Genomic DNA, 25399 nt, shown 5'->3' with positions numbered 1-25399 from the left:
AAATCAATAAAAGGAGTACAGGAAGAATGGTCTCAGATGAAGGAAGAAAGAAAATATCTGAAAGAACGAAGAAATATTGGGCAGACAGAACAGCAAAACATTTCATGTAAGAATAGACTCTAATAATTATATTACCTAAATATCATATGGAGTTATTGTTGAGCCAAATTGTATACCTGTGTAACAACTTGTTTACAACTTTGTATTTTTGACTAGAGTGGTCCAATGAAGGCCATGAAATAAATAATAATAATAAAAAGCATTGGAGCTGTGGATCCCGCTGTAAAGGAAACACAGGAAATGAAGGCGGGTGGTTTTGGTCCCGGAGCTGAGCCATGTGGCAGTGACTCACCGAACATGGTGCCGACGCTGGAGGCGACGCCCCGCGACACGGCGCCGCCGGCGAGGGCGTCCAGGCAGGCGGAGAGCGCGCAGGCGCAGGCCGCCGTGCCGATCAGGTACTCCAGCACCATGTTCCAGCCGATCACGAACGCCACCAGCTCGCCCACCGTCACGTACGAGTACATGTAGGCCGAGCCCGTCGTGTGCGGGACCCGCACGCCGAACTCCGCGTAGCACGCGCCTGCGCACACGCAAACACAAACACTGGTCGGTTGGCTGGTCCATTTGGGGGAGGGGACCAAACATAAAAACTGGTTGCTTGGTCCATTTGGGGAAGGGGACCAAACATAAACACTGGTTGGTTGGTCCATTTGGGAGAGAGGAGCAAACATAAACACTGGTTCGTTGGTTGGTCCATTTGGGGGAGAGGACCAAACATAAACACTGGTCAGTTGGCTGGTCCATTTGGGGGAGGGGACCAAACATAAAGACTGGTTGCTTGGTCCATTTGGGGAAGGGGACCAAACATAAACACTGGTTGGTTGGTCCATTTGGGAGACAGGACCAAACATAAACACTGGTTGGTTGGTCCATTTGGGAGAGAGGAGCAAACATAAACACTGGTTCGTTGGTTGGTCCATTTGGGGGAGAGGACCAAACATAAACACTGGTCGGTTGGTTGGTCCATTTGGGGGAGAAGACCAAACATAAACACTGGTCGGTTGGCTAGTCCATTTGGGGGAGGGGACCAAACATAAACACTGGTTGGTTGGTGCATTTGGGGGAGAGGAGCAAACATAAACACTGGTCAGTTGGCTGGTCCATTTGGGGGAGGGGACCAAACATAAACACTGGTTGGTTGGTCCATTTGGGGGAGAGGAGCAAACATAAACACTGGTCAGTTGGCTGGTCCGTTTGGGGGACGGGACCAAACATAAACACTGGTTGGTTGATCCATTTGGGGGAGAGGAACAAACATAAATACTGGTTGGTTGGTCCATTTGGGGGAGAGGAGCAAACATAAACACTGGTCGGTTGGCTGGTCCATTTGGGGGATGGGATGAAACAGCGAGGTCATCGGTCCCATCGCATTAGGGAAGGCCGGGTAAGGAAGTCAGCCATGCCCATTGTAGCACCTCAGTTCAGTTTACAGTGACAAAAGCTACAGAAAGAATAATTTAAAATTAAGAATAGAATTTTTAGAGGGGAAAATAATGTAGAATCAGAGTCGGTAATCTCAGATCAAAATTATAGTACCAGGTGATCAAAAAGTCAGTATAAATTTGAAAACTTAATAAACCACGGAATAATGTAGATAGAGAGGTGAAAATTGACACACACGCTTAGAACGACATGGGGTTTTATTAGAACGAAAAAAAGAAAAAAAAAACAAGGTATTGCTAGGCGTGTGAAAGATCTCTCGCGCGCCTCGTTTGGTGATGATCGTGTGCTCAGCCGCCACTTTCGTCACGCTTGGCCTCCCAGGTTCCCAGACCTCAGTCCGTGCGACTATTGGCTTTGGGGTTACCTGAAGTCGCAAGTGTACCGTGATCGACCGACATCTCTAGGGATGCTGAAAGACAACATCCGACGCCAATGTCTCACCGTTAACTGCGGACATGCTTTACAGTGCTGTTCACAACATTGTTGAGGAATGATAGTGGACATTTTGAGCATTTCCTGTAAAGAACATCATCTATGCTTTGTCTTACTTTGTTACGATAATTATTGCTGTTCTGATCAGACGAAGCGCCATCTGTCGGACATTTTTCGAACTTTTGTATTTTTTTGGTTCTAATAAAACCCCATGTCATTCCAAGCATGTGTGTCAATTTGTACCTCTCTATCTACATTATTCGGTGATTTATTCAGTTTCCAAAAATATACTGACTTTTTGATCACCCGGTATATCAGCAAGTAAGAACCTCCACCATTGCAGCGTGTCAGCAATCGCTGGTTAATATATTAAAAAACTAAAAACCCGCCTCGATTGCGAAAAAAGCACCTAGTGTTAACCCAGGTTTCAGCGTAGATAACTACACCTTCTTCAGAACAACAATAAAACCCGCGAGTGCTTAAGAAGACCTTTGTCAACGATTAAAAGAACATGATAGCTACACATTTATAAACGAAAACACAAACAGTACATATGTACAAAGTCAAAATCACTATTTAACTTAATAGTGTACGGTCCACCTCACACCGGCCTATGTTCGATGGGCCATGACCCGCCATAAACTGCCGCTACAAATAGTCGCTCACTTACAAGCCCGACCCGCTACCTATGCACATGCGCAAGACAAGGGAAGTTACTTGAATGCGCATGCGCATACGAATACGAGAAAGTTTATACATGGGTCGGGGCTAAATAGCTAATATATTCCCAACCGTGGATCAACATATATCAAAAAATGGAATAGATAGAATAACTGACGAGCTAAATAGGAGATGAAACCTAAAAATAACCGCACACGGTTTCTTATGCTAGGAAACAAACATATATGAAGCTACCTATGACAACAGGAGGAACTTTTAAAAACTATTCCTAAAGCCAATAGTTAGCCTTGGGGGGGGGGGGGGGGGCTGAGGGGACGTAATCTAAAGACGTCGTGGTAATAAAGATATAGGGATAAAACGTGAGGTGGTCAACGGGCTAAAATCACCTTCATCGTAAAAGGAAAATGAGGATAAAAAGAAAGAAGATGAACTGACGCCAGGTTGCAAATCGACGTCCTACAGGGCGTCCAGAAAAGGGCTCCCTGATTTCAAAACTAAATATCTCGAAAACAAAGATCAATAGAGGAATGCAGTAAACGGTATGTTTATTGTGAAAGCTGTAAGAAGTTTATACAGCAGTTTGAAATAATAGTTACAAAAGCTGCTGACTGATGGCGCTGTACGCTGTACAGCTCATATCAGCATACATAAGTGAAATAATCGTATGAAAACAATCTTTGCAAACAATCACATCACAATGTTTTCAAAATGATCACCATTGGCACTACAGGGGTGGCGCAAACGAAGAATGAAATTCGCCATCACATTTCGTAGTGTCTCAACCGAAATGGATTCACATGCCACAGAGATCGCCGATTCGAGCTCTCCCAGGGTGCCGGGAAGCTTCGGGTAGACCGTGTCTTTCACTGTGCCCCACAAAAAAGAGTCACAGGGAGTCAAATCCGGCGAATATGGAGGCCAATCCGTGCCTGCACCAGTAAATTTGGGATATTCCAAAGCAATGACTCGATTCCCGAAGTATTCCTCAAGAAAGCGAAACACTTGTTCGCTCCGATGTGGTCGGGCTCCATCTTGCATAAACCGTTCAGTACCTGGTCGATCCTCTAACGCTTGCTGTGTGGCGACAAATTGTTCCAAAATTGCAACGTAACGTGCACCAGTGACCGTTTCTCGAATAAAAAAGGGCCAATAATGCCTCTGCTGCATACTGCATCCCACACAGTAACTTTAGGAGAATACAGGGGTTTCGCTTCACACCAATATGGCTTTTCGGAGCCCCAAAATCGCCAGTTCTGCTTATTCACGTATCCATTCAGGGGTGGAAGTGTGCTTCATCTGTAAACCAGACGCAGCCAACATCAAATCCTTCACTATCAATCATTGTGAGCATCTGATTAGCAAAGGCAACCCTTTGTTGCACAGTTCGTACGGCTATGGCCTGGTGCGTTTGAATTTTGAATGGAAACACGTGTAGGCTCTTTCTCAGTATTTTCTGCGTGCTGGAACGCTTCAAACCAGTCTCAGATGCAATTCTACGGACGGATGACATTGGATTTCGCTGAATAATTCCAGAAACTGTGGCGATATTTTCAGGCGTAACTGCGGTTTGCTTGCGGCCAACATGCCCCACTAGATCATCAGTTACGCTGCTCGTTCGTTGAAATTTTGCGAAGAGCGTACGAATGGTTTTCGCATCGGGTCCTTTCGGAACATTAAATCGTGCTTGAAAACTTCGCCTTGTTGCCGTAGGACTCTCTTCTAACCTGTGGTACTCTAGCACCAGAAAAACGCGTTGTCCAATGGAGTACATGGTTTTAATCTGTTCCTTCGGTACGCTAACCTCCTTTCACGTTTCAATGGTGGAACTGATCGCTCTGGGCTTCGGATCACTATTTATACTAGGCATTGCGTATGGCGATTACAGCTCCATCTGTTAGCAGCTTTTGTAACTATTATTTCAAACTGCTGTATAAACTTCATAAACTTCTTACAGCTTTCACAATAAACATACCGTTTACTGCATTCCTCTATCGATCTTTGTTTTCGAGATATTTAATTTTGAAATCAGGGAGTCCTTTTCTGGACACCCTGTATGCAATTGGACCGTTAAAGGAATCGTCGTTGTAGCTTTGATATTTCGAGTGGATAATTAAGACTGTGGATCCTCAATTGGCAATCAACGCGTCTGAGTAAATGCGGCTGTGGCTGGTGCTGCCAGGCGAGGCGACTGTGGCGCCAGCGGTGGCGAGTTCGGAACTTCCTGGGGCAGCCACGCCGAGGACACGTGTGAGGAAGGGCGCGAGGCGGGCCGCCGCAGGGCTGCCAACGCAAACTCGTTAGCAACTTGGTGCCACGTCGCCGCACTAGGGACGGCGCGAGTTGGGGGAAGTGCCTGGCGGGGCGCAGCGAAGTTGGCAGCGGCGCGGCTCACACGCGGTTGCCGGCTTCTCTGAACAGCGAAGGTCGGGACTAGTGATGGGCTGAACTGCGATTTTCCGATATCAGTGATTTCTGTGAATGCTACTTTTCAGTATCTGTTATTCTTAACTGTGATTTGTCGCAGTTAAGAGTCGCAGTTAAGGAACCTAGGTCGTGTATCCCTCCGCCACTGCTACGAGGTGCATTCAAGCTCTAAGGCCTCCGATTTTTTTTCTAATTAACTACTCACCAGAAATCGATGAAACTGGTGTTACTTCTCGACGTAATCGTCCTGCAGACGTACACATTTTTCACAACGCTGACGCCACGATTCCATGGCAGCGGCGAAGGCTTCTTTAGGAGTCTGTTTCGACCACTGGAAAATCGCTGAGGCAATAGCAGCACGGCTGGTGAATGTGCGGCCACGGAGAACGTCTTTCATTGTTGGAAAAAGCCAAAAGTCGCTAGGAGCTAGGTCAGGTGAATAGGGAGCATGAGGAATCACTTCAAAGTTGTTATCACGAAGAAACTGTTGCGTAACGTTAGCTCGATGTGCGGGTGCATTGTCTCGGTGAAACAGCACACGCGCAGCCCTTCCCAGACGTTTTTGTTGCAGTGCAGGAAGGAATTTGTTCTTCCAAACATTTTCGTAGGATGCACCTGTTACCGTAGTGCCCTTTGGAACGCAATGGGTGAGCATTACGCCCTCGCTGTCCCAGAACATGGACATCATCATTTTTTCAGCACTGGCGGTTATGCGAAATTTTTTTGGTGGCTGTGAATCTGTGTGCTTCCATTGAGTTGACTGGCGCTATGTTTCTGGATTGAAAAATGGCATCCACTTCTCATCCATTGTCACAACCGACGAAAAGAAAGTCCCATTCGTGCTGTCGTTGTGCGTCAACATTGCTCGGCAACGTGCCACACGGGCAGCCGTGTGGTCGTCCGTCAGCATTCGTGGCACCCACCTGGATGACACTTTTCGCATTTTCAGGTCGTCATGCAGGATTGTGTGCACAGAACCCACAGAAATGCCAACTCTGGAGGCGATCTGTTCAACAGTCATTCGGCAATCCCCCAAAACAATTCTCTCCACTTTCTCGATCGTGTCATCAGACCGGCTCGTGCGAGCCCGAGGTTGTTTCGGTTTGTTGTCACACGAAGTTCTGCCTTCATTAAACTGTCGCACCCACGAACACACTTTTGACACATCCATAACTCTGTCACCACATGTCTCCTTCAACTGTCGATGAATTTCAATTGGTTTCACACCACGCAAATTCAGAAAACGAATGATTGCACACTGTTCAAGTAAGAAAAACGTCGCCATTTTAAGTATTTAAAACAGTTCTCATTCTCGCCGCTGGCGGTAAAATTCCATCTGCTGTACGGTGCTGCCATCTCTGGGACGTATTGACAATGAACGTGGCCTCATTTTAAAACAATGCGCATGTTTCTATCTCTTTCCAGTCCGGAGAAAAAAAATCGGAGGCCTTAGAACTTGAATGCACCTCGTATTTCTGCAATTTCTGCTACTTCCGCGATTTCTGCTACTTCTGCGACTCCTGCGATATCTGCGACTTACCACCGTATGAAAAAGTTACATCTGTCCGCACAGAAAATTGCATCTCAACAAACCTGTCATTGGTAAGTATGTTTTATGTTCGTTCTTCCATTGGCTTTACTTTTTTATTATAGAAACAATTGTGAAAATATTAATAGTGTATTTAATATGTAAGTAGCCATACAGTACCGTAATAATTCGTATTTAGAAAATGAATTCTAACATATTGTTATGTTCACAGGTACCCGAACTACATTTCAGTCACTCAGTAAAGTGATAACTCAAAATATCATTGTCAACAGATCTGGAGAAATTGCCACTGCATCCTTAGACTGTTTTCGCCACACGAGACGTTAGTTTCTAAGTGTTTCGATGGACTTAATTACTTCAGTGAGATCGTTCTTGCAAATGTGAAACATACCCCATTGAGTGACTTTCATTACAGGAAATATTAGCAAAGCTACTCTGTCAATTATATTGCTTGTAATTAGTGACAGCAAAAATTCTTTAATAATCCTTGTGATTTTGCAGACACAGTTCTAACTCTGATTATTGGTTGCTGTATGTATCTATCCACATCAAGGTTGTTGAGAGAGACTCGTGAAGATTCAAGATTTGCAGTTTAAAAGTGACATAATTGCGAAATAAGTGTGCAGATGAGTGATTAAACTGTGTTTTATTGAAGTTGTTGTGCGATTTTAAAGGAATAATAAATGTTAAACACAGTGAGTCAATAATGAAAATCTCGTTTTCCACATGTTAAGCCATCCTATACCCGTAATTTTCCGCCACTTATTTATTGGTAAACACTTGTTGGAGAGTGACATGCCCCCTCCCCCCCCCCCCCCCCTCCCTTTCTCCACAATCTTGGTGTGACACTGACCTGTAACATATCCCGAAGTCTACAATATGCATTTTGAGGCTGTTGATATGAAAAGTGAGAAGTACAGATCTTCCAGTTAAATCAGGAATAGCTTAAGTGCATTACTTGAAAGTAACACAGGAAAAGCTTACTTGTGTAGGTGGCAGTAGTGTTGGCAAAAAGTTCTTGTGGTGGATTTGCCATGTAGAACACCAGGTGTAAAACTTTTCTCCTGAGTCTTGAACTGTGTCAGAACAAAAGTGAGGCATTCATATGACTCAATAATACTGTTTTCATTTCACTACACTTATACAGATGTCTGAGTTCTGCTGTGTTCATATTGCAAAGTCCTGTAGGCATGTGGAGTATTAACCAAAACTGTCATATTGGAAGCAGAATCAAACACATTTGTTACGTTTCTTGATATTTTCAGGAGAAAAAGGCAATGTTGCTTCTTACTAATGTAATAATTCAGAGTCACAGCTGTATTTGACCAACCATAACTTAGCTCAATGTGCATGTCGTCATATAATATGAAGGGCTTATTTCAATAGTGGTACAAGTCCATTACCTCCACTTTTCTGTCTATAATGCTTCTGCAATTAATGATCCAAACAAACATAAATGAAGCTTCATCTCTAGCAAGAAGCCATATCAAACTTCCTGGCAGATTAAAACTGTGTGCCCGACCGAGACTCAAACTCGGGACCTTTGCCTTTCGCGGGCAAGTGCTCCCGAGTTCGAGTCTCGGTCGGGCACACAGTTTTAATCTGCCAGGAAGTTTCATATCAGTGCACACTCTGCTGCAGAGTGAAAATCTCATTCTGGAAGAAGCCATTTGCTTGAATATTTCTGGTACCTCAACTGCAGATTTTTCAGCGTTCATTTAACTTTACGACTCTGTATCTCAAAATGAACAAATGGCTCTAAATGGCTCTGAGCACTATGGGACTCAACTGCTGAGGTCACCAGTCGCCTAGAACTTAGAACTACTTTAGCCTAACTAACCTACGGACATCACACATATCCATGCCCGAGGCAGGATTCGAACATGCGACCATAGCGGTCACGCGGTTCCAGATGAAGCACCTAGAACCGCACGGCCACCTTGGCCGGCCAAAATGAACAAAAATGGAATTGTACCACTATTGAAATCCCTTCATATGCACACACAGCACATCGATCTCGTGAGGCACAAGGCTCTCATAACAAAGTACGTACGTCGGTCAACAGATGGCACTAGGAAAGGAATGTTAACTGCGCTTTTTAGTTGCTACTTGCGACTCTTAGTTGCGATTTGTCATAGAAATCGCAATTTGACAATAGCGTAGTATGAACTTTGCTCAACAGATGGCACTGCTAATTGCACTTTTTAGTTGCTACTTGCGACTTCAAGCCGCGACATGTCACTGAAATCGCAGAAAGCAGTACGGAATTCGGCCAACAGATGGCTCAAGTTGTTGAATGTGAAATGCTACTTGCGACTGCTAACTGTGACTGAAATCGCAGTTAGATTTTGTAAAGTTGTTATTGTGATATCTGTGACTTCTCAATCACTGTGATTTCTAACAGATACGCGGTTTCCTGCCCACCACTAGTCGGGACACACACTTCCGGGCCGTGTCAGGGCCGAGCGTGGGACGAGTGACGGCCGTGCTCCGGTCCGTTCCTGCAGGGGCCACACATGACTTCACTGGATCTTTAGATGGGAAGCACGTAGCAATACAGGCTCCAAACAACTCAGGAAGTCTCTATTGGAATTACAAACAAACATATTCCATTGTGCTTCTTGCTCTGTTTGACCCATGTTATAATTTTATGTGGGAGCGCACGAAAATTCTGGTGGAGGAATTCTAGCAAATTCAAACCTTGGAAAGTCATTGGAAAACAATACACTTAGCATCCCAAGGAGTAAGACTTTACCCGGAACTGATGTTGAACTTCCAATGGTTTATAGGCGATGAAGCTTTTCCTCTCAAAGCATACTTGATGCGACCATATCCTGGCAGGAACTTAACAAATGACAAGGTTATGTTTAACTATCGTTTGAGTCGGGCAAGAGCAATAGCCGAAAATGCATTCGGTATATTGCAATAGAAGTTTCGAATATTTAGAAGACTACTTCAGGGAGATCTTAATAACCTTGCAATGATTGTGACGGCTGCGTGTGTGCTGTACAACTTTATTCCAAAAATGGAAGGTTATAGGGTGCCCGAACAGAGGATGGATCAAAAGGAAACTGCTGAGGGATCCGGAAGATCATCAAACCGAAACCTACCTCAAATTCGTGGGAGATCAACAGATGCTGCATTTGCTGTAAGAGAGCAACACAAAAAATTCCGGAACTCTCCACAAGGGACTGTGGAATGGCGAGAACATGTCGCCTTGGCGATATAACGATGACATAAACCAAACATCTGTTTGTAAAATAAAAAGTAAATAAATATCTTTCGGGTATTAAAAGTTGTATAGTTTTTATCTTACCTTTGGCTTGTAGATCTGTTGCAATTGTCTTCCAAACTCTGTCTTTGTACTCGATATTCCTGTAGTTTTCACTTCCCTTATCGTAAAGAACAGGAAACTTACGAACTTCTTCTATTAGTCGTTCCACATCCGTGTTTTGTACACAGAACAGTCTTGCGCAGTTGCACAGCTCAGAAGACAATTCTACCGTCAGGCCGTGTCCGTCACGTGACAAATTAAACACGGCGAATCGCGCCCGGCCCGTTGACGCTCCCCCGTGCACGGCCCGGTCAAGTGGGGCCCGCTGCGCCATGTTTGTTTTAATGACGTATTCCGTTGTCCGGGGGACGGCCGATAATCGGACGTGTCTCGGCACTGACACGGTCTGGACATGTGTGTCCTGACCTTGAAGCCAGCTGCCTGAGGACGGAGCGTCTTCACACGGTACGTGAAGCCCGACATGGACGAAGAGCCGGACCGAGTTTTGTCCCTTCGCAACCCGGAATTTAACGTCGCGGAACACTCTCGGTTGTGAAGGGCAGGATCTGATGCGTCAGAAGTTCGTTTCACGGAAAGGAAATGGCCATCGAGATGCAAGATGACTTGGTAAGACACAAACGCTATTAGGAAAAATAAAACTCACATAATACTAGGTATGGAAAGTTTGTTAAAAATCGAAATTGACAGCAGTGACACATCTGGAGGAAATCTAAACAAGGAAAGACCACTGTAAGACGTGTCGATGCGCTTGAGAACAATATTATCGAAATGGAAGAGGATGTAGATGAAGATGAAATGGGAGATATGATTCTGCGTGAAGAGTTTGACAGAGCACTGAAAGACCTGAGTCGAAACAAAGCTCCAGGAGTAGACAACACTCCATTAGAACTACTGACGGCTTTGGGAGAGCCAGTCCTGACAAAACTCTACCATCTGGTGAGCAAGATGTATGAGACAAGCGAAATACCCTCAGGCTTCAAGAAAAATATAATAATTCCAATCCCAAAGAAAGCAGGTGTTGTCAGATGTGAAAATTACCCAACTATCAGTTTAATAAGTCACGGCTGCAACATACTAACGCGAATTCTTCACAGACGAATGGAAAAACTAGTAGAAGCTGACCTCAGGGAAGATCAGTTTGGATTCCGTAGAAATATCGGAACACGTGAGGCAATACTGACCCTACGACTTATCTTAGAAGCTAGATTAAGGAAAGGTAACCCTACGTTCCTAGCATTTGTGAAATTAGAGAAAGTTTTGACAATGTTGACTGGAATACTCTCTTTCAAATTCTGAAGGTGGCAGGGGTAAAATACAGGGAGCAAAACGCTGTTTACAATTTGTACAGAAACCAGATGGCAGTTATAAGAGTCGAGGGACATGAAAGGGAAGCAGTGGTTGGGAAGGGAGTGAGACAGGGTTGTAGCCTCTCCCTGAAGTTATTCAATCTGTATATTGAGCAAGCAGTGAAGGAAAGAAAAGAAAAATTTGGAGTAGGTATTAAAACCCATGGAGAAGAAATAAAAACTTTGAGGTTCGCCGATGACATTGTAATTATGTCAGAGACAGCAAAAGACTTGGAAGAGCAGTTGAACGGAATGGATAGGGTCTTGAAAGGAGGATATAAGATGAACATCAACAAAAGCAAAACAAGGATAATGGAATGTAGTCAAATTAAATCGGGTGATGCTGAGGGAATCAGATTAGGAAATGAGACACTTAAAGTAGTAAAGGAGTTTTGCTATTTGGGCAGCAAAATAACTGATGATGGTCGAAGTAGAGAGTATATAAAATGTAGACTGGCAATGGCAAGGAAAGCATTTCCGAAGAAGAGAAATTTGTTAACATCGAGTATAGGTTTAAGTGTCAGGAAGTCGTTTCTGAAAGTATTTGTATGGAGTGTAGCCATGTATGGAAGTGAAACATGGACGATAAATAGTTTGGACAAGAAGAGAATAGAAGCTTTCGAAATGTGGTGCTACAGAAGAATGCTGAAGATTAGATGGGTAGATCACATAACTAATGAGGAGGTATTGAATAGGATTTGGGAGAAGAGGAGTTTGTGGCACAACTTGACCAGAAGAAGGGATCGGTTGGTAGGACATCTTCTGAGACATCGAGGGATCACCAATTTAGTATTGGAGGGCAGCGTGGAGGGTAAAAATCGTAGAGGGAGACCGAGAGATGAATACACTAAACAGATTCAGAAGGATGTAGGCTGCAGTAGGTACTGGGAAATGAAGAAGCTTGCACAGGATAGATTAGCATGGAGAGCTGCATCAAACCACTCTCAGGACTGAAGACCACAACAACAACATTGTCAAACCACAATTTATGAAAGATGATTATATTTTATTGATAGGATTAAGTAGGAATAATCAATATTTCTCGTTTCGGAAATAACTTTGGTACCAGGGAATGTCTGCACCAAAGTATTGTTGGCGGTAGAGACCGAAGATTTATATAATTTTAAAAAGGGCGGGAGAGACGGAGTATGGGTACATTTTAAGAAAAGAGCGGGAAAGACCGCGCATTGGTGCATTTTGTAATGGTAGCAGGGATTGTCTGCACCAGAAAGCATTGTTGGCGGGAGAGACCGCACTTTAGTGCAGTGTTGCCAATTTAGCGACTTCGTCGCTAGAAATGGCGACTTTTGCCTTCGTCTTAGCGACAAAAAATACTTTTTAGCGACTTATCTGGCGACTTTTGGAGTACTGACGACTCAAAACTATTCTGGGCCAGTATTTTCATTAACAAAACTAAGATTTTAACTATAGAAATTGTCTGAGTCAAGTTTGTCTGAAGAAAATAAAGTTTATTTGAAGAAGAGATGCATTCAGTTTAGCCTGAAACTCATCAAAGAAATTCAACAAAGACTGCCGAGTAACGTTACGATCCTGAAAAAAAATGTCAATGCTGAGTGTTGAAGAAACACTAGAAGTGAATATAAATAATGCTGTAGCGGATGTAGCCAAAGAACTGGGTTTTAGTAGCGATTTCATAGACTGTATGTTGCAAGAATGGCATAATATCAACTTCATTAGGTGGAATAACACTACTAACACTGTTTTATTTTGGAGTGAGGTTTTGCAGTATGAAAATACCGCAGGGGAGAATCCTTTTTCTTTGATTTCACAGCTAGCAATGACTGTTCTATGCCTACTGCATTAAAATGCAGAAATGGAAAGAATATTCAGTTCTATGAACATAAAAACTAAACAACGTAACAGATTATCGTTAAAGACAACTAATGCTTTGATCATATTGAGAGACCAGCTGAAGAAACAAAATAAAGATTGTGCATCTTTTGACATACCGTCAGACGTATTGGAGCTTGTTGGAACGAACAAAAGTTACCCTTTTGCGACAAAACCAGTCGAACTGCATCATCTGTAGAGCGAAGTTCAACCCTCTACATCAACTACAGTTCTGTCAGAGCATGAAACAGAAGAGTTATTCGATCTTCTGAGTGACGACGATGAATCGCTGACATACCGGTATGTATATATTTTGTAACTTAATTTGTTTTGTTGCTTTCTTTTGTTACAAATATAGTTGTATATTTCTAGTATATTAGACTACTGTGATTGAAACAACAATTTATGTGTTGCGTCAATTATGATAACTAGTTTAATTAAACGTTAGCGTATTTTATATATATATGTTGTTGCAAGCGATGCGTCATTTAATTAAGACAATATAGCAATTACGTATGAGAGTTTTTATTAATATTTTATTCCTCCCCCCCCGCGCCAACTGGCTTATTGCACCATTCACAGCACGAAATTTTCAGTACACCCCTAGTAAAATCAGTTTTAGCGACTTTCTAGCGACTTTTGATATTGAATCTAGCGACTCGGGTTTTTTAGAGTTGGCAACACTGCTTTAGTGTTCCTAGGAAGTCAATAGAAAGTGAGATGTGAAGCGAGTCGGTAGCAGGTCTGAAGCGAGAGGTTGAGAGGAGCGGTGTGCCTGCCAGCCACCAGCTGTGATTTACAAGAGACTATAAACGGATGTACAGAGACATCAGCTAACTATTATCATAAGAGGAACTAATATTATTGAATTATTTGTTTTGAGAAACTCAAGACTACTGAAGTTATGTTTGCGCATTGCTAGTTGCAAGATTATTGTAAAAAGTAAGTCCCATTTACACGTTTCTAAATTCGTTTCATTACCAACAGTAAATATTTGAAGAATCGTTTTCAGAATATAATTAATTTTTGCCAGCAATATTGCATTACTGATTATAATCCATCCCAAAAACCATCAAAATAAAACCTTGCAAAATTTTATTGTTGTCAAGAAAAAGTTTAACTATGAATTATGTAACTTGCGTCAAATTAATTAAAGAATAACGTCAGCTTTGCTATTAAAGAATAACGTCAGCTTCGGTAGTAAATACAGCCACTTATCATGGCAGCCCACCAGCAGCTAATAGAGTATAGTAAAACAGAGTAAGTATAGTAAGTATATTCATGTCGCAGTTCGATGTAGCAGTCAGATGGCGATCCAGTAACAGTAAAAAAGGTAAGGATCAGTTTTGGGTTATTGCAGATAACGACTGAGGGCCACGACGAAGACACACTCCATGTTTCGTCGAAATAATCAGAAAATCACTTTTAATAAGCAGCATTTAAATTTGTATACGAAGATTGTTCTTATTATTATTGAGAAAGAGAATTAATTTCAAAGGGAAGGTTTCATTTGTTATTATTAAGCAAGAGATAGGTTATTGTAGAAGGAAAAGTTGCGTAACAAAAGAGATATAGAGGAGACGGGAAGGTTTCACTGAATGGCAATCGAGATGGAAGATCACTTGATAAGTCACTAACAATATTAGGAAAAAGGAGTACTCACATAATACTAGGTATGGAAAGTTTGTTAAAAACAACAGTGACACGACTGGAGTAAATCTAAACGAGGGAAGACCACGACGCTGGGATTACCGATTTACTTCGAACTTTTTACTCCTTTCGCAAGCTATTTAAACAACATAATGGGCAAGTAGTAACGTTCACTACTCTGGTAACTCCGAGAAATTCGCAGGAGAAGGTTCACGCGTATATTACGTATCTGATGTATCTGTGCGCAGGTGGCGGACGGTAGAGTTCGTAGTAGTCAAGTGACTGGCGTTCGAACTTCGTAAGACGACCGTGTATGAGGTGACGGTTTGACATCCGCTCAAACCTTCATTTTTGTAGTACAAGTGTAAATTCTGCGGTATTCAAAAAATTTGCACCTACACTATTCGTTCTTGCTACATCAGCAACGTCTCACCGCTACGCAGGTTAACTGCTAAATGGGGCCAGCCCTGTGTCTGCAGCTCGAAGGGTTCAGGTGCAAAGTACGCTACTGGTCATTAAAATTGCTACACCACGAAGATGACGTGCTACAGACTCGAAATTTAACCGACAGGAAGAAGATGCTCTGATATGCAAATGATTAGCTTTTCAGAGCATTCACACAAGGTTTGCGCCGGTTGCGACACCTACAACGTGCTGACATGAGGAAGTTTCCAACCGATTTCTCATACACAAACAGCAGTTGCCCGGTGAAACGTTGTTGTGATGCCTCGTGTAAGGAGAAGAAATGCGTACCATCACCTTTCCGACTTTGATAACGGTCAGATTGTAGCCTACCACGATTGCGGTTTATCGTATCGCGACATTGCTGCTCACGTTGGTCGAGATCCCATGACTGTTAGCAGAATATGGAATCGGTGGGTTCAGGAGGGCATCTTATCCGCATGGCTGTAACGGATCGTGCAGCCCCGTCTCGATCCCTGAGTCAACAGATGGGGACGTTTGCAAGACAACAACCATCTGCACGAACAGTTGAATGACGTTTGCAGCAGCACGGACTATCAGCTCGGAGGCCGTAGCTGCGGTTATCCCGACGCTGCATCAAAGGCAGGAGCGCCTGCGATGGTGTACTCGACGACGAACCTGGGTGCACGAATGGCAAAACGTCATTTTTTCGGATTAATCCAGGTTCTGTTTACAGCATCACGATGGTCGCATCCGTGTTTGGCGACATCGCGGTGAACGCACGTTGGAAGCGTGTATTCGTCATCGCCATACTGGCGTTATCACCTGGCGTGATGTTATGGGGTGCCATTGGTTACACGTCTCGGTCACCTCTTGTTCGCATTCACGGCACTTTGAACAGTACACGTAACATTTCAGATGTGTTACGACCCGTCGCTCTACCCTTCATTCGATCCCTGTGAAACCCTACATTTCAGCAGGATAATGCACGACCGCATGATGCAGGTCCTGTACGGGCCTTTCTGGATACAGAAAATGTTCGACTGCTGCCCTGGCCAGCACATTCTTCAGATCTCTCACCAACTGAAAACGTCTGGTCAATGGTGGCCGAGCAACTGGCTCGTCACAAAGCGCCAGTCACTACTCTTGATGAACTGTGGTATCGTGTTGTAGCTGCATGGGCAGCTGTACCTGTACACGCCAGCCAAGCTCTGTTTGACTCAATGCCCAGGCGTATCAAGGCCGTTATTACGGCCAGAGGTGGTTGTTCTGGGTTCTAATTTCTCATGATCTATGCACCCAAATTGCGTGAAATGTAATCACATGTCAGTTCTAGTACAATATATTTGTCCAATGAATACCCATTTATCATCTGCATTTCTTCTTGGTGTAGCAATTTTAATGGCCAGTAGTGTAGTTCCAGGTACCTTACCAGACTCTATGTAGAAGGGATTTGGCGGATCACGACAGGAATATATTTTCAGGAAAACTCTATCCATTTCTTCATTTACTTGTCGACAGTTGTAAATATGTTTTTTTCTAATAATTAATATAATTAAAATAGTAAGTAGTCGAATAATATGAAATTGCTTAAAAATTCACGGAAATATTCGTGGTGTTTTTAATGATATGCGTATGAATTAAATAATATGACCAGCATTGTATGATGGTGAAACATGGACTGTGGGAAAACCGGAACGGAAGAAAATCGAAGCATCTGAGATGAGGTGCTACACATGAATGTTGAAAATCAGGTGGACTGATAGCGTAAGGAATGGGTAGGTTCTGGAGAGGAGAGGAATATGTGGAAAATACTGACAAGGAGAAGGGACAGTATGATAGGGCATCTGTTAAGACATCAGGGAATGACTTCCATTGTACTGGAGGGATCTGTAGACACAGGACGTCGTGTTACGACTCAAACTGTGCGCAGTAGGCTGCATCATACGCAACTTCACTCCCGACGTCCATGGCGAGATCCATTTTTGTAACCACGACACCGTGCAGCGCGGTACAAATGGGCCCAACAACATACCGAATGGACCGCTCAGGATCGGCATCACGTTCCCTTTGCCGATGAGTGTCGCATATGCCTTCAGCCAGACAATCGTCGGAGACGTGTTTGGAGGCAACCCGGTCAGGCTGAGCGCCTTAGACACACTGTCCAATGAGTGCAGCAAGGTGGAGGTTCCCTGCTGTTTTGGGGTGGCATTATGTGGGGCCGACGTAAGGCGCTAGTGGTCGCGGAAGGCGCTGAAACGGCTGTACGATACGTGAATACCATCCTCCGACCGATAGTGCAACCGCATCAGCAGCATATCGGCGAGGCATTCGTCTTCGTGGACGACAGTTCGCGCCCCCATCGTGCACATCTTGTGAATGACTTGTTTCAGGATGACGACATCGTTCGACTAGAATGGCGAGCATGTTCTCAAGACATGAACCGTAATGAGCATGCCTGGGATGGACTGAAAACGGCTGTTAGTGGACGATGTGACCCACCAAGCACTCTGAGGGATCTACGCCGAATCGCCATTGAGGACAATCTGGACCAGCAATGCCTTGATGAACTCTTGGATAGTATGCCACGACAAATTCAGCCATGTATCAGTGCTAGAGGACATGCTACTGGGTATTAGAGGTACCAGTGTGTACAGCAATCTGGACCACCACCTCTGAAGGTCTCGCTGTATTGTCGTACGACATGCAATGTGAGGTTTTCATGAGCAATAAAAAGGGCGGAAATGATGTTTATGTTGATCTCTATTCCAGTTTTCTGTACAGGATCCGGCACTCTCGGAACTGAGGTGATGCAACACTTTTTTTGATGTGTGTATTGGATTCCGTAGAAATGTTGGAACACGTGAGGCAATACTGACCTTACGACTTATCTTAGAAGAAAGATTAAGGAAAGGCAAACCTACGTTTCTAGCATTTTTAGACTTAGAGAAAGCTTTTGACAATGTTGACTGGAATACTCTCTTTCAAATTCTAAAGGTGGCAGGGGTAAAATACGGGGAGCGAAAGGCTATTTACAATTTGTACAGAAACCAGATGGCAGTTATAAGAGTCGAGGGACATGAAGGGTGTGGTGTCACCGCCAGACACCACACTTGCTGAGTGGTAGCCTTTAAATCGGCCGCGGTCCGTTAGTATACGTCGGACCCGCGTGTCGCCACTGTCAGTGGTAGCAGACCGAGCGCCACCACACGGCAGGTCTAGAGAGACTTCCTAGCACTCGCCCCAGTGGTACAGCCGACGTTGCTAGCCATGATTCACTGACAAATACGCTCTCATTTGCCGAGACGATAGTTAGCATAGCCTTCAGCTACATTTACTACGACCTAGCAAGGCGCCGTATTCAATTGATAATTAGTATTATGAAGCATGTACCGTAACGAGAGATGTTCTACAATTATGGATTAAAGTTAAGTATTCCAGAAGCTACGTACTTTTCTTTGTAGCATTCATTACGTATCCTGTTTCAGACCTCACGCGTGAGTTTAAGCGTGTGCCTTTCGGCTTCCTCTCATTGTGTCTAGGCTGTCTTGTCTAGACACAACAAAAGGGAAGCAGTGGTTAGGAAGGGAGTGAGACAGGGTTTTAGCCTCTCCCCGATGTTATTCAATCTGTATATTGAGCAAGCAGTAAAAGAAACAAAAGAAAAATTTGGAGTAGGTATTAAAATCCGGGGAGAAGAAATAAAAACTTTGAGGTTCGCCGATGACATTGTAATTCTCTCAGAGACAGCAAAGGACTTGGAAGAGCAGTTGAATGGAATGGACAGCGTCTTGAAAGGAGGATATAAGATGAACATCAACAAAAGCAAAACAAGGATAATGGAATGTAGTCGAATTAAGTCGGGTCATGCTGAGGGAATTAGATTAGGAAATGAGACACTTAAAGTAGTAAAGGAGTTTTGCTACTTGGGGAGCAAAATAACTGACCATGCTCGAAGTAGAGAGGATATAAAATGTAGACTGGCAATGGCAAGGAAAGCGTTTCTGAAGAAGAGAAATTTCTTAACATCGAGTATAGATTTAAGTGTCAGAAAGTCGTTTCTGAAAGTATTTGTATGGAGTGTAGCCTTGTATGGAAGTGAAACATGGACGAGAAATAGTTTAGACAAGAAGAGAATAGAAGCTTTCGAAATGTGGTGCTACAGAAGAATGCTGAAGATTAGATGGGTAGATCGCGTAACTAATGAGGAGGTATTGAATTGGATTGGGGAGAAGAGAAGTTTGTGGCACAACTTGAATAGAAGAAGGGATCGGTTGGTAGGACATGTCCTGAGGCATCAAGGGATCACAAATTTAGCACTGGAGGGCAGCGTGGAGGGTAAAAATCGTAGAGGGAGACCAAGAGATGAATACACTAAGCAGATTCAGAAGGATGTAGGTTGCAGTAGGTACTGAGAGATGAAGGAGCTTGCACAGGATAGATTAGCATGGAGAGCTGCATCAAACCAGTCTCAGGACTGAAGACCACAACAACAACAACAACATATCAAAAGTACAAAAGAGGTAACTATCAAACGAAAGAGATAAAATAAGATTTATGTACATCATGTCTCTATTAGATGTTAGGGCGGAACACGTTTTCAAACTCACCGAGCAAGTTAACATAAAAAATGGCCATTTTAGAGTCTTGTCCCCTCTTGGATAAATTTCTACAGTCGCTCACGATAACAGGCGACCCATGTTTTTCGTAAGCCAGGTCACAGCCGTGACGCGGAAGAAAAACTTCCGTGAGGTAAGAGGATTTCCTGGTGCAGGTCGGCTTCAGACGGGCGACAGTTCCGAGGTAAAGGAAGGCAGCAAAGCTGTCTGGCTGGGCGACCCGTCGCGAAACAAAAAGAGACACCGGGAGAAGTCTTTGAGCTCCGCAAAGGGGGCTGGTACAGGCTGCCCAGAAAGTCTGCACTGCCACACCGAGCGCGCATAGCCTGCGTTGCTGTACCGGGTGATCAAAAAGTCAGTGTAACTTTGAAAACTGAATAAATCACGGAATAATGTAGATAGAGAGGTACAAATTGGCACACATGCTTGGAATGACATGGGGTTTTACTAGAACCAAAAAAATACAAAAGTTCAAAAAATGTCCGGCAGATGGCGCTTCATCTGATCAGAATAGCAATAATTAGCATAACAAAGTAAGACAAAGCAAAGATGATGCTCTTAACAGGAAATGCTCAATATGTCCACCATCATTCCTCAACAATAGCTGTAGTCGAGAAATAATGTTGTGAACAGCAGTGTAAAGCATATCCGGAGTTACGGTGAGGCATTGGCGTCGGATGTTGTCTTTCAGCATCCCTAGAGATGTCGGTCGATCACGATACACTAGCGACTTCAGGTAACCCCAAAGCCAATAATCGCACGGACTGAGGTCTGGGGACGTGGGAGGCCAAGCGTGACGAAAGTGGCGGCTGAGCACACGATCATCACCAAACGACGCGCGCAAGAGATCTTTCACGCGTCTAGCAATATGGGGTGGAGCATTGCATTTTTATTTGGTTCTAATAAAACCCCATATCATTCCAAGCATGCGTGCCAATTTTTACCTTTCTATCTATATTATTCCGTGGTTTATTAAGTTTTCAAATTTATACTGACTTTTTGATCGCCCACTATATAGATGACGAAATGTGGTGAGAGTTACCTGTGACAGATCTTACATTCGGTACCATTCCCGTGGGAAAGACCGCCTGCATAATGCCACTGCTCCGTGATTGGCTGCTGTGTTCGAAGCAAGGGCGCCAAAACTTTAAAGTATAGTTATTATTATTAATTAACCTACTCGTTGGAATGACTTCACTTTTTAATATAAATATCTCTCAACAGGTGACTATCAACCAGTCATTTTAGAATTATTAAAAACAATTTAAATCAAAAACAAAAGACTGACGAAATTGCAGACGAAGCACTTCGGAATCGTTCGGGTCACGCCTTTTCTGGTATGGCGCGCGAAGTGTTTCGGGCTGTTCGTCACTCTGGATTAGGTAGTCGAGAAGAACAGACACGTTGTCTGTCGTAGGATGTGTTTCCAATTTTTATTTAAGTTCCTGTTCGTCACCCTGGATTAGGCGGTCGAGATGTACAGTCATGTTGTCTGTAGCAGGATGTGTTCGTCAGTATTCAGAATTAAAAGATTCACTCCGGTAGTCAAATGGTTGGTTCAAATGGCTCTGAGCACTATGGGACTTACCTTCTGAGGTCATCAGTCCCATAGAACTTAGAACTACTTAAACCTAACCAACCTAAGGACATCACACACATCCATGCCCGAGGCAGGATTCGAACCTGCAACCGTAGCGGTCGGGCGGTTCCAGACTGTAGCGCCTAGAACCGCTCGTCCACCCCGGACGGCTCACTCCGGGTGTCATGAGGCACAGACACGTGCCACAAATAGTGTAAAGATACATTTTCGTAAACATTGTGTTTGATCATGTACTTTGCTGTAGCAGAAGGTGTTGTATTAAGACCATGTAATCTTGTGGTGTGGCTATATCCCAAAGAAGTGATACACTATTTCAGAACAGAACCTCGCTAAAAGTCAGTTTCAGCCTCAAGATACAGAACCTACGACCTGCGTATTGTTTTCTACGCTGGGGACATCAACTTGAAGACAGAAGGTTAGTGAACTATTACAGAACATTCGTATTCCACACAGTGCAGTGGAAACAACTAGCGCCTCACGTGTACTGCATGCACAGAACAAATGTGCTCGGTGACACGTCATCTGCAGTAATGCAGAGGAGGTAAAGGAGGATGACCGTTATTAACACCAACAATCAATCCATTCTTCCTTTCTTGCCGAAATTAGCAGCTAATATTTTTCCTGTCATATTTGTTAACACAACACTTCCAAATGAGGCTTACTAAAGATTGAACTTGCGACCTCGCACTCAAGGTGTCACTTGTTAGTGCTAACTGTGCGAAGCTGGAATGGGACGTTATTACGGCTGTGGAAAAAATATTGATATATCGGTACATCGATATTATCAACAAGAAGCACCGACATATGCAGAAGATTTTCCTTTTCCCGAAATGTCAATGTATTGGTATCGAAATGGCAATATCGAGTGCCGATATTTTTATTTTTTATTATGTTATTTCGCAGTTTTCGGTAAATATTTGAAATTGTACTAGAATATACACTACTGGCCATTAAAACTACTACACCAAGAAGAAATTCAGATGATAAACGGGTATTCATTGGACAAATATATTATACTACAACTGACATGTGATTACATTTTCACGCAATATGGGTGCACAGATCATGAAGAATTGGAACCCAGAACAACCACCTCTGGCCGAAATAACGGCCTTGATACGCCTGGGCATTGAGTCAAACAGAGCTCGGATGGCTTGTACAGGTACAGCTGCCTATGCAGCTTCAACACGATACCACAGTTCATCGAGAGTAGTGACTGGCGTATTGTGACGAGCCAGTTGCTCGGCCACAATTGACTAGACGTTTTCAATTGGTGAGAGATCTGGAGAATGTGCTGAACAAGGCAGCAGTAGAACATTTTCTGTATCCAGAAAGGCCCGTACAGGTCCTGCAACATACGGTAGTGTATTATCCTACTGCAATGTAGGGTTTCGCAGGGATCGAATGAAGGGTAGAGCCACGGGTCGTAACGCATCTGAAATTTAACGTCCACTGTTCAAAGTGCCGTCAATGCGGTTAAGAGGTGACCGAGACGTGTAACCAATCATACCATCACGCCGGGTGATACGCCAGTGTGGCTATGACGAATAAATGCGATGTCACCCAACACGGATGCGACCATCATGATGCTGTAGACAGAACCCGGATTCATCCGAGAAAATGACGTTTTGCCATTCGTGCACCCAGGTTCCTCGTCGAGTACACCACCGCAGGATCTCCTGTCTGTGATGCAGCGTCAAGGGTAACCGCAGCCACGGTCTCCGAGCTGATAGTACGTGCTGCTGCAAACGTCGTTCTTGCAGATAGTCCTTGTCTTCCAAACGTCCCCATCTGTTGACTCAGGGATCGAGACGTGGCTGCACGATCCGTCACAGCCATGCGGATAAGATGCCTGTCATCTCGACTGCTAGTGATACGAGGCCGTTGGGATCCAGCACGGCATTCCGTATTACCCTCATGAACCCACCAATTCCATATTCTACTAATAGTCATTGGATCTCGACCAACGCGAGCATCAATGCCGCGATACGATAAACCGCAATTGCAATAGGCTACAATACAACCTTTATCAAAGTCGGAAACGTGATGGTACGCATTCCTCCTCCTTACACGAGGCATCACAACAACGTTTCACCAGGCGACGCCGGTCAACTGGTGTTTGTGTATGAGAAATCGGTTGGAAAGTTTCCCCATGTCAGCACGTTGTAGGTGTCGCCACCGGCGCCAACCTTGTGTGAGTGCTCTGAAAATCTAATCATTTGCACATAACAGCACCTTCTTCCTGTCGGCTAAATTTCGCGTCTGTAGCACGTCATCTTCGTGGTGTAGCAATTTTGATGGCCAGTAGCGTAATTTTACTTTCACTGTATGAAGGAGTCTTCCTGTATTATGAGCTATGATCACTTCCAGTCTTTCTCTTTGACTGCGTGAAGTAGGCACAAAAGAACAAGTCCGATTTTCATAGGGCGGTGACGGTATGAATGGTAGAACAAGATATCCTAAGTGAAGAAACAGCAGACAAGACACGGTAAAATACAATTTTTAACGCAACTAGTGTGCTATTTCGCCACATCGGGATTCTCCAAAAACAGTTGCTGAAAATGATAAACAAATATGTAAATGACGAGACTGGTCTTTGCGGCGGATGGAGACGTGTGAGAGGAAATGCTGACGTAATCGGCCCTCGGCGCTACCGACATAAACTGCAACGCTTAACTTCAGCACGTAATTTTGACGTTATAGCTAATGGATCTCTAGAGTTCAAAAAAAAAAAAAAAAAAAAAAAAAAAAAAAAAAAAAAAAAAAAAAAAAAAAAAAATTGTTATCGGCAAGCGTGAACGTGCACCGTTTTCCTTTCACTTCTTGCTCTAAGGGTAACAAGCAGGCTGCTAGCTTGTTGATGTATGGAATTTCTAATAATGAATCACTACTTAAATATACTGCTCTACATCCAACAATTTATTTACAGTGTGCAGTCGGTATTTTTATAGGCCAGTACCTCGATATTTTTTCCATTGATACACTGGAAAGCCAAAGAAACTGATACACCTCCCTAATATTGTGCATTGTCCCCGGAAGCACGCAGATGTGCTGCAACACAAAGTGGCATGGACTCTACTAATGTCTGAAGTAGTGCTGGAGTGAACTGATATCATGAACCCTGCAGCGCTGTTCGTGAATCTGTGAGAGTACGAGGGAGTGGATATCTCTTCTGAACAGCACATTGCAAGGCATCCTAAATATGCTCAATAATTGTTCATACCTAGGGAGTTTGTTAGCCAGTGGAAGAGTATTCCTGCAGCAATTCAATAATGGTTCAAATGGCTCTGAGCACTATGGGACCTAACTGCTGTGGTCATCAGTCCCCTAGATTTTAGAACTACTTAAACCTAACTAACCTAAGGACATCACACACATTCATGCCCGAGGCAGGATTCGAACCTGCGACCGTAGCGGTCACGCGGCTCCAGACTGGAGCGCCTAGAACCGCACGGCCACTCTGGCCGGCTCTGTAGCAATTCCGGACGTGTTGGGAGTCGCATTGTCCTGCTGGAATTCCCCATGTCCATTGGGATGTACGAGGTGCATTCAAGTTCTAAGGCCTCCGATTTTTTTTCTAATTAACTACTCACCCGGAATCGATGAAACTGGCGTTACCTCTCGACGTAGTCGCCCTGCAGACGTACACATTTTTCACAACGCTGACGCCATGATTCCATGGCAGCGGCGAAGGCTTCTTTAGGAGTCTGTTTTGACCACTGGAAAATCGCTGAGGCAAGAGCAGCACGGCTGGTGAATGTGCGGCCACGGAGAGTGTGTTTCATTGTTGGAAAAAGCCAAAAGTCACTAGGAGCCAGGTCAGGTGAGTAGCGAGCATGAGGAATCACTACAAAGTTTTTATCACGAAGAAACTTTTGCATAACGTTAGCGCGATGTGCGGGTGCGTTGACTTGGTGAAACAGCACACACGCAGCCCGTCCTGGACGTTTCTGTTGCAGTGCAGGAACTAATTTGTTCTTCCAAACACTTTCGTAGGATGCACCTGTTACCGTAGTGCCCTTT

The 25399-nt window shown here is 43.9% G+C and overlaps 1 protein-coding gene across 1 annotated transcript in view; it reads right to left on the bottom strand.

Moving 5' to 3' along the window:
• Positions 1-25399, bottom strand: part of LOC124720151 (probable cationic amino acid transporter) — a 444710-nt gene that overhangs the window by 180319 nt on the left and 238992 nt on the right. The window contains exon 3 of the mRNA XM_047245457.1: positions 353-583. Coding sequence (XP_047101413.1) covers positions 353-583 — 231 coding nt within the window. The remainder of the gene's footprint in view (positions 1-352; positions 584-25399) is intronic.

Source organism: Schistocerca piceifrons, chromosome 11, assembly GCF_021461385.2.
Source record: "Schistocerca piceifrons isolate TAMUIC-IGC-003096 chromosome 11, iqSchPice1.1, whole genome shotgun sequence".
Taxonomy (NCBI): Eukaryota; Metazoa; Arthropoda; class Insecta; order Orthoptera; family Acrididae; genus Schistocerca; species Schistocerca piceifrons.
This window is presented reverse-complemented; position numbering and strand designations above follow the sequence as displayed.